The sequence below is a fragment of the Cyrtonyx montezumae genome, unplaced genomic scaffold, assembly GCF_038088225.1.
Source record: "Cyrtonyx montezumae isolate F1298 unplaced genomic scaffold, pur_monq_1.0 scaffold_17, whole genome shotgun sequence".
Taxonomy (NCBI): domain Eukaryota; kingdom Metazoa; phylum Chordata; class Aves; order Galliformes; family Odontophoridae; genus Cyrtonyx; species Cyrtonyx montezumae.
Window position 1 is genome coordinate 35,986,164 of NW_027071903.1, and position 13,034 is coordinate 35,999,197.

Sequence of the window (13,034 nt, forward strand, 5' to 3'; positions counted from 1 at the left end):
CCAATCCCCCAGCCACACGCAGCCCCAACGGTTCCCAGCCCAGAGCAACCCCTGGGACTGCTCAGGCCCATTCTCTGGGGAAGTAGTGGCCTGGGGAAACCCAGGGAGAGCTGTTCAAGGATACCAAGACCTGTCTGTGTGCTGCTCTGCCAGCACGGGGCTGGATGGGAAAAGGAGCAGAGAGAGACAAAGCTACAGCAGCACGTTTATGGGGTCTGGCCTGGCTCCGTGTGTAACAGTGCAGCAACATGCTGGGCACAGTGATGGCATAAGCTACAGGGGAAGCTGGATCCTGCAGGGCTGGCGCTGCCTCGGAGTGCCTCAGTGCCGAAACTGTGGCACTGGGGAGGGGATGCGAATGTCCTGGCCCTTCTCCAGCCGCCGCTCGCAGTCAATCAAGTAGTTCACACCATCTATCACCAGCTGCACCAGTTCCACCTGCACCAGGAGCACAAAGTCCTGACTCGAGGCTGCCCCGGCCCCTGTCACCCCCCCGAGCTGTGCCAGCAGCCGCTGCTGAAGGGCGCATACCGCACCCACGGAGCACAGCGCAGCTCCCAGACCCCACTGCTGGCTTCAGCATATGGCTGCAAAGCTGTTCTGGTGCTGAGGTGTGTGCACACGTTCCCAACTGCCCTTGCCAAAAGCAGCTCTGCCCCTTTCCCACCTCTGACTTCCCCAGCCGGTCCAGGTTGGAGATGTCGAAGACATTCCCGGTGGCCGCTGTGTCCACACCGCCTGTCCCACGCTTCTGTAGTCTCAGGTTCTCCAGGATCTTGGGGAAGCGGTTGTCCTGGTGCCCAGAGAAGGAGTCAGTACCATCAGCAATGGAGCCACAAACGACAGCTCCTCCAGGCCCCCGTCCCACAGCCTGCAGCACCCCGTCTGCAGCACTGCAGGGAGCCCAGCCCCAAGCAGATCCCACTCAGCACGCGTGTGCCTGGCCCCTCCCGCTGCAGTGCGGGCACCATGCACTGCTCTGCTACACTGTGTGATCCTGAGCAGTGTCCAGGGCTGTGCCCTCTTATCCTGGCAGGGCTGGGCTCCCTGCAGCCCTGCCCCCCCCCAGCATCATCCACAGCCATTACCTTGCTGAGCAGCGGCAGCTTGATATGGACGCCCGCCCGCAGCCCGGTGCCCAGGTTGGAGGGGCAGGTCAGGATGTAGCCCAGCCTCTCATTCCACATGAACTCCCAGCCTCGCTCTTGGATTAGTCGCTCCACCTGGGTTAGAAGCACAAAAAGCAGCTCAACCCCCAGCCCAGCCCTCAGCATGGTGCGCCTGCCTGCAGGTGCTGCCCAGCCCTGAGACCGCAAAGGACACGAGTCCTGCAGGGCCCCCACCCGCAGGGCTGGCAGGGCAGTGCTGAGGTTGCTCACCTCCTTCAGGCCCCGGCAGAACCGCTCAAAGACGCGCTTCATGTTACCACCCTTCTCCATGGAGATGACACGCGTGTGGTCCTCCTCGTTGATCCAGATCAGGAAGGTCTTCTCGTTGTTGTGCCTGGGACACGGCAGAGCACGGCGGCTGGTGGAGCCCTGTGCCCACGCAGCGGCCCCGCAGCACTCAGTCCCCTGGGCATGGTGCCCATCCCACCCCGTCCCAAGCATCTGCTTGCTCTCGTGGCTCACAGACAGATGACAGAGCACAGCACAGCAACAGTGCCTGTGGCCATGAAGTGCTCCTGGAGACGGGGGGAGTGTGCATCTGCACATGCTGACACAGCTGGCTCCGGTGCCCTGGGCACAAGTAAGCACTGCTGGTCAGGAGCAGTGCAGTGCCAGCACAGTGTCAGCACGGTGGCAGCCCTGTGTGGGCACAGCTCCTGTGCTGTGCAGGCGGTGGTGGGGGCTGTGGGGTGCACACAGGATACTACGTTTTGGGGCACTGTGTGTAGCAGAGGTGTTCTCTGTGCTGTAAAGGCACTGTGCCCCGAGGGCAGTGGGCGAGCACATAACCCTGGTGGCTGCTCCGCGGTGTTTGGATGCATGTAGGTGTGCTGGGGGCAGGCGGGAGAAACCGCTGTGCCAGGGTACGTTTGGGGACAGTGTGCGGAGCGGGGTGGAGTGCCGGGCATTGTCTGGGAAGCAGACAGCAGGCACAGGTTTTTGTCAGCAGAGAGAACCATGTGCTGCACGGGAGGCAGGGCCAGCATCACGGCCTGGGACGGCTGCAGAGCTGCCCACTGCCGTGCGAGGTGCTGTGGATTGTGCAGGGAGCGGCTGCCCCTGGCTCTGCACAGCTCATGGGCTGCAGCCGGCGATAGGAAATCGGGCTGGGGGTGGGCAGGGAGAACGCAGCCACGGGCACAGGAGCTGGGGAATGGCAGCCTGGAGGCACCGAGGTTTGAGGGGCGGGAGCGGTACGGCGGGGACAGCGGGATGGAGCAGCAGTGTCCTCCTCCTCCTGCCCTGCTGGCGGCCCAGCGCCAGGCAAGTCCTCACCAGATCCCTCGGGCGTCGGGCCAGTCCCGGGCCATTCCTGCTGCCGTCAGGAGAGGGGACACCGGCTTGTCAAAGAGGAAGTGGTCCTGCAGGGAGGCAGCATGTCAGCAGGGCGTGCGGTGGATACCAGGGCACCGTCCCTCTGGTCCCCATGCACTGCGCAGGAGCTGAACGTCGCTGGCTGTCCCTGTGCAGAGGCTGTGGATGTGCAGCCCTCACAACGCCAGCGGGGCAGCGGCCATGTGCCATGCACTCGCCTTTCCCTAGGCACATGCAGACACACAGGGCAGGAGCCAGAGAGCCCCATGAGCTGCTGGGACCACAGTCAACTCCATCTTCTTACGAGCGGTGCCACGAGCAGCCTCTGCAGCATGGGACAACCGCACTGGGGATAGGGTCCCAGTCCTGCAGGGCTCGGGGTGGGGAAGGGAGACACTGTGGGAAGCGGTGCCAGGACAGGGTCCTGCCAGGGCTGCCTGACTCACGTCAATGAGCTGCTGCTGCTCCTTCTCTGTCATCTCACTGAGACGGTAGTAGCGGCCTGCCAGGTCCCCTGTGAGGCCGTTCAGAGCCTCCACTGTCACCTTCTCCACCTCCCGCCGCTCGGCGCGGGTGCAGGCTGGTGGCAGGCTCAGCCCACGGATGCTGCGCCCGGTCCGGACCCGAGATGAGAGCACATAGCGCTCATCGAAGTGGCCAAATTTAATCTAGAACAAATGTGGGACGTTGGTGGGCAGAACTAGCACTGAGCATCACTGTCCCCAGGGCTGGGGTGCACGGCAGCACGCCCACCTTGGAGGCGTCCAGGTCCGTGACGTGCTTCATGGTGCGGGGGTTGTACCCATTGTGCCGCTCCTGGATCACAGGGTCGAACAGCTCTGCAAACACCTGCAGGGAAGTGGGACAGGGGCAGCTCTTCAGAGCCAGCGCCATGCGGAGCCCTTCCACTCACGTGGGGGACACAGCAGGTGCCCTATGGAGCCTGGAGCGTGGCATGGCCCCAGCCATCACTCACCTCATATGTCTCCTCATCGCCAGCCACCATGCCCACTGTTTTGATGAAAGGGTGTCCCGGGTTGTCCACCCCGGTCTGGATGCATTGGTCCAAGGTCCAGCCATTGGGGGTGGCTTTGTCACAGAGCCGTGCATAGATGGCTGGCGTCAGGTTGCTGGCCATGCAGTTGTTGTGTTTCCGCAGGTCGGGGTACTCAGCACTGTGGGAGGAGACACCAATCAGCCTCTCTGTCTGGCAGTTCTGCACTGGGTCTGACTGTGTTGGAGCTCATCTCCCCACTACAGCACACAGTGCTGTGTGTTACACCCACAGCTACAATGGCACTGACGTGGCACCAACATTCTGTCTCCTACTGAGCAGCACTGGCACAGCACCACAGTTTTCCCCAGTCCCACAGAGCTGGGCTGTGGGCAGGAGGTGGGGAGGGGACATCCCTGGGATGGCACAACCCAACCAGGGCATATTGCATGCTGCACTCATTGCATTCAGCAATAAAAGCTGGGGGCAGGGAGAAGGAAGGGCTCTCATTATGAGAGAGTCCATCTGTCCAAGTGACTGCTGCGTATCCCAAGGCCCTGGAGGTCCCAAGGAGTGGCTGAGCATTGCTTACTGATGGAAAACCAAGACTTTTTGTTTCTCCTTTTACTTCTGCATGACCTTTGTTCCTTTTCCCCTTCCATTAAACTGCTCTTTATCTCAAGCTACTGTTAAGGACCAAATTGCAAATCTGGTCACCATTTCCCTTCCCTTATGGGTGTGTGTGAAACCTACAAACTTTTTTCCTTGCATTTTCTCCCTTTCGTCCCCATGGAGGATGGGAATGAGGGCTGCTGAGAAGCCATCAGCTGTCATCCAGTCCAGGTCCCGGTGGTGCCCCTGCCCTACAGAAACCCCTGAAGTAGGGTGGGCAAGGAGAGCCATGGTGTCCCCACAAAAGCAGCTGCTGACATCGCACAGGAGCAGCGAGCAGCCCGATCTGATGGCTGCCATGAGGACAAGAGTCCACAAGCAAATCTAGCTGGTGCTCAGGGTGCAGCTCCTTATCAGCTGCGTACCAGGGCTTGGTGCTGGGAGTGCTTCGTGGCAGGCAGCCACGTTAGCCACAGTTCCATGTGGAGCCTGCGCACAGGGCTGCTAGCTCTGGGCTGCACAAGGCCTTGCTCTGTTCTGCACAGCACAGGGCAGCTGCTCCTGCTGTGCCCCTGCTCCCAATGTTTGGGTCTGCACACAGCCCTGGGGGCCCTGACCCTGTGCAGCCTGGAGGCTGTGGGGCAGGAAATGGGCTGACCCTGATCTGCAGCTGGTGGGAACCGCACTGCTCTGGCGCAGTTTATTGTATTAGGGGGATGCTTTCCTCTAATCAGCTTAGTGGGAGGCCGTCTCCTGACCTCATTCCCACTTTAGCTGGGCTTTGCACTTGTCCTGTGCTTACAGGGGAATTGGTAGAGCAGGACCCGACCGCACTCTCCTTGGCCAAATCCCTCCCACTGGAGGTGCCATTGTCCAGAGTGGAACAGGAGCAGCCATCCCCAGGTCAGGAGGACCGAACGGTGGCCAGGGATATCTGGCCTCTCTCCCTCACGGTGGCATGGGCAGCTCAGGAGGGAGCAGAAGTGCCAGGTGCGGACATGGGTCTGTGGCAGCAGCAGCAGCCATCTGCTCTCACTGCTACCACTGCCTCCGAGTTTTGGCACCAGCCAGGAGCCCAAGTCCGGGCGCCAGCACCTGGCCCCATGCTGCTGTGCATGAGCTTGCTGTCCCCAGCCCTGAGTCTGCGGTCCGGGAGTGCACATTGGCCCTGTGCCCATGACTTGGCTGCTGCTGGTGGCTTCCGGAATTTGCAGAAAGAAAGGGAGGCTGGACTCACGGGGCCGCCCTGCGTGGGGAAGCACTGGCTCCAGCCTGTCCCCTTGCATGGAGGTGTTTGCTCTGGGCAGAGCAAGCCCCAGGCTGGGCTGAGGCTGCTCCCCATCCTACGCACATACCTCTGCCGTTTGAGATGCTCTGGCTCAAAGGATGCCTTGTTGAATGTGGGATGCAGCCTGCTCAGCCTCCTTTGTTGCTCTTGCCATTGGCTGGATGTTGACCCAAGTCTCCCCAGCGCTAGACACTCTCGTAAAAAGCATTTGCTGCTCAGAAAGGGACACTTGGATGTGTCCCTTCCCCGCCCCCAGCACTGCCCAGTGTGCCAGGACTGCAGCTCACTCTGCCTCTCACCCTGCTGCCAGCAGTCTGTATTCAGAGCCAGCAAAGGTTGCTAAGGGGAGCAGGCTTGCTTGCAGCCAGGAGGAGGCTGTATTGGGTTTAAGCACAGTCTGCTATAAGCAGTCCTTACCCCCACTGCAAAGGGTTCAGAGACTAAAGCTCCAGGATCTGTGCCTGCTGCCATACTGATTTAGCTCCGTCCTGAGCAGACCTTTCCCCAGAAAGACCCTGAATCACAGCCAGAAGATTTGGGCAATCTCTTTTCAGCCTTTCCACAGCACCCCAACTAAGCTGTATGGGGCCAGGATAAGCAGAACATCACAGGGGATGATGGTGTTACGTGGTTGGTGCTGTTCCCATGCCCAGCAGAGCCCGAGCGGAGCTGCACAGGGAGCCAAGGGCCGCAGTGCTGCGCTCACCTGGCAGCCCAAGTTTCCTCTGCCACAAGCAGGAAGGTGGCACTGCACTTGGCCTTTGTACGGTGCCTTCTGCACCCCACCAGCCTGCACCCCGCAGGGCCACCACGTGGCCCTCAGCACCCCCTCCCGATGCAGACTCGATGTCTGTGGCCCTGCGGCCGTTCAGAAAGCTCTAAATGCAAACAGACAGCACCATGCGGCCGTTACCACTCTCTCCGTTTCCATTCCGTTTCCACGGCCCAGCCGGGCGCTGGCTCTCGGCACGGCGCTCTGCACGAGCAGAGCTCAGCCTGCAATGCAGAGCAGCACGGCGCTGACGGCACTCTGCTGCAGGAGCGCAGCAGCCGCGTGCGTGTGCAGCAGCATCGCGCTGCCTCCTCTGTTCTGCACCTTCTCCCACGCCATCTCTGCCGGCAGCGGGACGGGGACACCCCCCCTCCCTCCCTGACCACCGCCGGGCTGTGCCAGGCTGCAGCCAGCCGCAGCCGCTGGCAAGGAGTGGTATTAAGGGCGCAACGCGACAACTTCGGCGCTGGAGCTGCAGTCTCAGCGTTGCTGCACAGATCTGACGCGATCAGCGGCTCCCACAGAGCCGCGTCACCCCAGAAGCACCCCTAAGCCAGGCGGGGCACCGTGCCCACTCCGAGCCCACACCTCAGGGCTCATCTCTGTTTGAGACGGCCAGCGCAGCTCCGCCTGGGCAGCGCAGCACGAACGGCCGCGCCGCAGCCGGGGACCTCGGTCCCCCCCTCTGCCCCGAGCTGGGAGGACGAGGCCGTGCCGGGACGCCCCATCTCCTCCGACGACCGCGCCGAGCTCGGGCTGTGTCTGTACTCGACATCCTCGCGGCGCCGTCTCCGCCGGACTGAACCCCGGTCCCCCCGGCCCCGCACCAGTCACCGACAGCCTCCGTCCCCCAGCAGGACCCTTCCGCAGCCGCTCTGTTCCGCTCCGCCCCGGGCCCCGGGGCAGCGCTTTGCCCCAGCTCGGCCGACCCCGGGTTCCCCGTACCCGACCCGGGAGCGGCGCGGAGGTGTCGGTGCTGCCCCGGGACGGATGCTGTCTCCGCTCCGCAGCACGGTAGGCAACGGCCCGGTTCCAGGAGCCCCGCGCCCCGGCGCGGCGGTATGGGCTGCGCGGCCCCGCCCGGCGGAGCGGTGCCCTTGGGCTCGGGCACGGAGGAGCCCGCAACCGCGACGGGGTCGCGCGGCGCCCGTTCCCGGCCGCCCGAGGCGGAATGGTTCGGTCCCACCGGAGGAGTTATTCCCCCCGCAACGGGGCGCGGCTCTCAGACGGGCAACGACCGCGGCCACGGTCACTGTCGCCCCGGCGAGCCGGAGGGAGCCCCGCGCCCCCTCCGCCGGTGCCGCGGCCCCCGCCCGCCGCCGCCCCCGCACGTGCGCCCCCGCCGCCCGCTCCCGGTACCTGGGCGGGTAACGCCGCCGCTGCCGCTCGCCGGCGCTGACTGTATCCCGGGCGAGCAGAAAGCCGGCGGCGAGCGAGCCGGCCCCCACCATGGCCAGGAGCCCGGCGGAGCGGCGGGCGGAGAGAGCGCGGGCGAAGGTGCTGGCCATCGCGGAGCGGGGAGTGAGCGCAGCGGGGGCCGGCGGCGGACGTGATGGGAATGGGAACGGCGGCGGCGGGAGGGCGCGCGGGGGGCGGGGAGCAGCGGCACGGGGCGGGGGGGGCGGGGGGAACACCACCACCTGCTCGGGCCGCCCCGCCCCGCCCCGGGGCCGCCGTCGCCTTCAGCACCGCGCGCCGGACAGCGCCGGGGGCCGCTCCCAACCGGACCGGGCCCCACGCACCGGGCGACGGACATCGGCTGGCGGGGCTCCCGCTCCGGCCCCCCCCCCCCCCCCGGGGACTTCAGGCGGGCGCGGCACGGCGCGAGGGCGCGGCCGGAGCGAAGTCCGCGCACCTGCGGCCGGGAGCGTGGCCTGGGACCGCCTCGCCCGACGGCGCGGGGCCGGGTAGGGAGCCGGGCCGGGCGGTGCGGGGCGGCCCGGGCTGAGGCGCGCAGCCGTCACCGCCGCAGCTGTCTCTCCGCCGCCCTCGTACGCCGAGAACGGCCGGGCCGGGGCCGTCGGTCCGCGCGCGCGGAACGCTCGGCGTCGGGCGGCCCCGCTCCACTCCTCCACACAGCCACCGGGACGGGAGCGGCGGCCCGGCCGCCGGTCGAGGTCCCGCGGGCCGCTCGCGGCGGAGGGTCCCGGAGCGGCGGGCCCGGCGCTGTTGCCGTGGTAACGCGGGGAGCCCGCCGCAGAGCTCGCGCCCACGTGCACGCGGCCGCGCAGCGCCGCCCGCCGCCGCCAGGTGCCGCCACGCCGGGCCCGGCAGTCCCGCCCCCGCACTCCCATTGGCTGGCGGCGGCCGTCAGCGCGTCGCGATTGGCCGCTGGCGGCGTCGGCGGCGCAGGGTGCGCTCGGAGGCCGCAGGTGAGCGGAGGGAAATGGCGGCGCCCGGCGTGGCGCCCCCTGCTGCCGCCGGCGGGGCGGGGCGGGGCGGGGCGGGAAAGAGCGCCCGGAGCGGGGCCGAGGACGGGGAGACCGCGCCGGGCGGGGCGGGGGGAGGGCCGGAGGGGTGCGCCGCTGCTGGGCCCCGTTCTCTGGACAGTGCCGGTGGGGGTCAGTGCCGCGGTCCAGGTTCCTCCCGCGGTCCCACCCCCCAGGATGGCCGTCGTCGGTCCGCCCGCAGCCCTCGAGCTGTCGACAGCCCCGCGCCGAGCGGCCGCCCCCGGAGCTCTGCGTGCTGCCCTCTTCCGTGGGCCCCGCGGCGGCCGTTCCGTCCGCACCGCTCCGCACGGACCCCTCCCCCACCCCTCTTCCCCACCGCTCCGCACCCGCGTGCCGTCCGCCCCCTCGGGGCGCTGTGCGGGGGGCGGTGCGGGCGCGGGGCGCAGCGCGTGCAGTGGTGGAGTGCGGCCAACCCGCGCGGGGAACGACTGCGTCCGTTCCGGGCGTCCGTGCGCCCGTTCACGGCTCTCCTCCTCCTGAGATCCTTACGCAGCACCGTTTTCCCCTCCAGTTTGCTGATAAGTCTCTATTAGTGGTTGCATTCTCTCAGGCAATCTGTTGCTTTAAAGCTTCACGCTGAACCTTCCCAAAGATGTCCTTACAAAACCACAAAAAGAATGGCACGAGAGGGGGGCGGACCACCGCGGTGTGGCCGTGTGAGGCTGCGGGACCGCAGCTCGTGCTGCCCCGGGCACTGTGCGGGAAGAGCGCAGCGCTGCGCGCGGCCCACGGCTCCGGGTAGTGCGGTATATTTAGAGCGTGACTTCAGCTTCTGAATGCGGTGCAGTTGTGTGCTTGGAGGACACGGAAGGCTTCCTTTTAACACACTGGCTCCAAACGGTGTGCAATGATTAACTCTGGGTGTGTGGGCATTTTATCTGAAGCAATTCACAGTCGACGTGGCACAGGCTTTGATAAGAGCACGGCTTCCACCTTTTGTATGGAGATGTGTAATGGACCGTAATGCAAATAGTGCTTGTGGGAATGGAAGGACTGCTCGGGCAGCGATCCTTTGCAGGCTGTGCGCTTGGGCTCGAGGCCCAAGGTGTGCGTGGTGGTTTTGTGTGGTGGTTTTCAGTCCCTGCAGCAGCTGTAGGCGGTTCAGTGTGACCTTTCCAGGGTCGGTATTTCAAAGTGCCAACCGTGTGCTGTGTGTGTGCTCTCCCTTTCGCCAGGACAGCCTGAACAGCGAGGTTTGTTCCCCTGGTGGCACCGAGGGGACGATGCCTGGTGTGGCCTTTGGCTTCGGTGGGGCTTGGGGTTTTCACTCTGTTTCAGTGTGGAATGTCAGTGCCTCCAGAAATAGCTGCGGAGCAAAGCAGTGCAAAGCAAAGCAATTATCTTTGTTGTTTTTTTTTTCAATAGAATGGAAGCAGGAACGCAGAGAACTTGTTTTGTTCTTTCTTAGCTCTTAGGGCAAAGGTTTCCCCGCTGCTTGGTCCTTTTTGTCTGGGAGGGAGGGGAGAAAAAACAATTGGAGAAAGCGGTCCTCCTCCTCCTCTTGCACGGTTCACTTCATTAAATTATCATCCACCGAGCTGGCAGTGCTTGGGTACAGCCTCACAGTGCTGGTGTGTGGAGCAGAGGGATGGGAGCTGCTCCTGGCCGTCTCCTGCTGTCCATGTGTGCAGGCAGCAGGGCACGGTGAGCACCGCGCGGGATCCCAGCGGTAACGGGACAGCGTGTGCTGTGGGTGCTCCGGGCGTGTGTGGCCGTGGGCAGCGCCGCACTCTGAGCAGCGTGGGAGCTGGGAGCACGGTGAGGTGTCCTGGTGTGGTGGGTGACGGGTGGGCTGTGCCACCCCGTGCTGCCCAGAGCTCCCTGTGGCTGCAGAGAACTGCGCAGCTCCTCCTGTCCTGTCCTTCTGCAAGTGCCCTCTTCGATATCTTTCCTTCCCTATTTCCAAGGTGATTGCAGAGGCAACTAGATCGCTGTCTGTTTGTTCCTTCTGCCTGTTCCCGGCCTGTTTGTGTCATGTCAGTCTCTCTCCTTTGCTCTTGGATTTGTGCCTGCGAGCCGGTGGCGTTTGGGTACATCTCTGGCTTGTGGTGACCTGGTGGGGAGGAGTGGGCACCCATACTGTGTGTGTGCAAGGGTGGGTGTGCTCAGAGGATGCAGCAGCTGTCAGGCTGGGGAAGGCTGGAAATCATGTGAGAGTGTGAGGAGCAGTGGGAGAGTGTCTTGTGCCCGTGTGTAGGAAATAAGCACATGAGGTGTTTGCTAAGTCATCTTCTCAAGGCTGCACTTCCTGTGCTGGGACAGAGGGAGGAGGGCTCTTCTCTGCTTTACGGTGGAGGACGCCGAGGTAAAGGGCAACCACTCAGCATTGCTGAGTGTGTAACTGTGGGCAGAGGTGAACAGCTGTGTCCTTGCTCAGGGTAAGTCACGTATATGTGCATTCAGCTCAGGTCAGTGCTGCTCCAGGACTTTCCTGGTGTTTTCGAAGCACAGGTTGTTCTTCTGACCAGACCCTGTGCTCACAGGTAAATCACAGCTGACCCACCCACTCGGGAGCCTTGAGATGCAAAGTGAGCTGCAAAGTGAGCTGCTGCTGCTTTGTGTCCTCTTCCCCCACCAAAGAGTTGTAACTTTGTCCCTTTCTTTCCTCCCCCTTAAACTCACGTGCCTCTCAAACCTCTCTCTCTCACTGTCTCTCTGTTACTGCAGGTCTTCTTGAGCTAAAAGGATGAAAATTGGCTATTGGAAGGTCACTGTCACCCTTATGAGCTTCGTCCCAACTTCTGCATCCCAGCCAATGTCTCTGGGCACACGAGGGTGTGAGCTCTCCTGCCCCATTCTGTGATTCAGACGGCGTTTGGAGCATGCATCAGTGTAAGGGTTAAATTAGATCCTTTCCTGGCTGATGCCAGAGGATCGCTGCACAGCAGAGCTCCTTGTCCAGATGGTTCTGGATCGCGGACCCCCTCCCACCTGAGGGTCTCTCCTGCACTGTGCTGCCTGGAGGCCCTGCCCTGCTGGCTTTCTCTGTGTGCACGGGGCAGCACAGCCCTGGGCTCACTCCCTCCCAGTCCCTGCTCCCTCCCCTGCTCCCCGCAGCACCAACCCTGGCCCAGCCCTTCATCCCCACTTCTTGTGCACTGTGGTTCCAGAGCGGGATGGTCGGCCACCGGCGCTGCCATGTCGTCCCTGACGACCTCCAGTGAGGGAGAGAACCCCGCTCCCCGGTTTGTGGTCGGTTCCCGGGACGATGAGACAGACTTCCTGGGATCAAACATGAAGATGGATGAAACGGATTTCTTTGAAGATGATGAAGAGGAGGAGTCGGTAAGGAGCTTCTGGCATCCAGGGCTGTGTCTGCACAACTGCAGGGATGTGTCCCTGGGCAGTGTGGCGGAGCCATGTGGAGGGGCAGTGCCATTTCTGACGTACTGTTGTGCCGCTGGACCTGGTGCCTATTGCTGCTGTAAATCCCAGGCTGTTGGCTTGCAGGTCTCTTCCAGTTGCAGCAGCAGATTTCTTTACCCCAGCAGCTTAACCCCAACATTGCTGTAAACCTTTCTACTTCACCAGGGAATTTTTTAAGGAAAACTGTGGGAACTGTGAATAGGGCAAAGAGATTTCTGCAGAGGAAGCATTTGCTCTTTTCTGTAGCCTCCAGGAACAGGCTGCAGAAAAGGAGAACCTTTTCCAGCTCCTGACTGTTTTTGGCTTCTGTTCAGCCCACCCTTTCAGTCCCCTCAATGGCCTCTGTAAGGAGCTTCTGTTCAGAGGTGCTTCCTTCATCCTTCCTTTTGGTGGACTTGAATGAACGGGCTGAAGCTTGTTCCCAGGATGGGATGCAGGGACCCTGCCGTTATCCTGTCTCTGTGCAGCCTGTGCGGGATCACACGGGTATATGCTGCAGCACAGCTAAAATGTTGGCAGCAAAATATGCTGACCTCCCCCTTAGAGATGGGGAAGTAGATTTTCCAAAGACAGTGCAGAGGAACTGGTAGCTGGCTGGGACTTGTCACTGAACGACCTTTGGGGAAGGGCATTGCTGTGTGGCAGAGGAACTCTAACCCCTCATTCCCATGATTCATCTGGGACTTGTTTCAGGTTGGTGATAGTTTGTGGCGGAGGGATTTTTGGTTTGGAATAGGCTGAGCAGATTACTCTATAGTGGGGTGGAATGGCCCTCACTTCACTCCTGAGAAAATCACCTGGCCATCCCAGAGAAGCAGTGTGCTGCCTTGGGCACACTGAAGACACATTTCCTCCTCTGTGGTTAAAAGGAGCTGCTCTTCCCCCACGTGGATGCTATAGGGTTCTGCACCGTCCTCTGCTGCACCCATCTGGGAAGCATCCAGCCTGGGCTTAAAAGCAGTCCGTGATGGAAGGGTCAGCGCAGACCTCAGCCTGTTACCAAAGCTGTTGGAATACAGGCCTTCTCTCGTTTCAACTTATGTTTGTCCCACTGGATCTTGCGGTGCCT

At 62.8% G+C, this 13,034-nt stretch overlaps 2 protein-coding genes across 7 annotated transcripts in view; one reads left to right on the plus strand and one right to left on the minus strand.

Annotated features, from left to right (window-relative positions):
• Nucleotides 1-207: 207 nt before the first annotated feature.
• Nucleotides 208-7,720, minus strand: CKMT1A (creatine kinase, mitochondrial 1A). Its single transcript, XM_065734180.1, has 9 exons — nucleotides 7,509-7,720; nucleotides 3,460-3,658; nucleotides 3,237-3,332; nucleotides 2,930-3,151; nucleotides 2,445-2,530; nucleotides 1,380-1,503; nucleotides 1,089-1,223; nucleotides 668-793; nucleotides 208-438 (listed from the first exon to the last, which is right to left on the minus strand). The coding sequence occupies exons 1-9, from the start codon at nucleotides 7,655-7,657 to the stop codon at nucleotides 322-324; spliced, it is 1,254 nt and encodes a 417-aa protein (XP_065590252.1). The 5' UTR covers nucleotides 7,658-7,720; the 3' UTR covers nucleotides 208-321.
• Nucleotides 7,721-8,500: 780 nt separating this feature from the next.
• Nucleotides 8,501-13,034, plus strand: part of PPIP5K1 (diphosphoinositol pentakisphosphate kinase 1) — a 39,642-nt gene continuing 35,108 nt past the window's right edge. For 5 of the 6 annotated variants that reach the window (XM_065734172.1, XM_065734171.1, XM_065734174.1 and 2 more), the window contains exons 1-2: nucleotides 11,070-11,431; nucleotides 11,710-11,884. In XM_065734172.1, the coding sequence (XP_065590244.1) occupies nucleotides 11,738-11,884 (147 nt within the window). In that variant the 5' untranslated portion in view covers nucleotides 11,070-11,431; nucleotides 11,710-11,737. Of the gene's footprint in view, nucleotides 8,522-11,069; nucleotides 11,432-11,709; nucleotides 11,885-13,034 lie in introns of those variants that run through there. The other variant, XM_065734170.1, reaches the window with a different exon arrangement.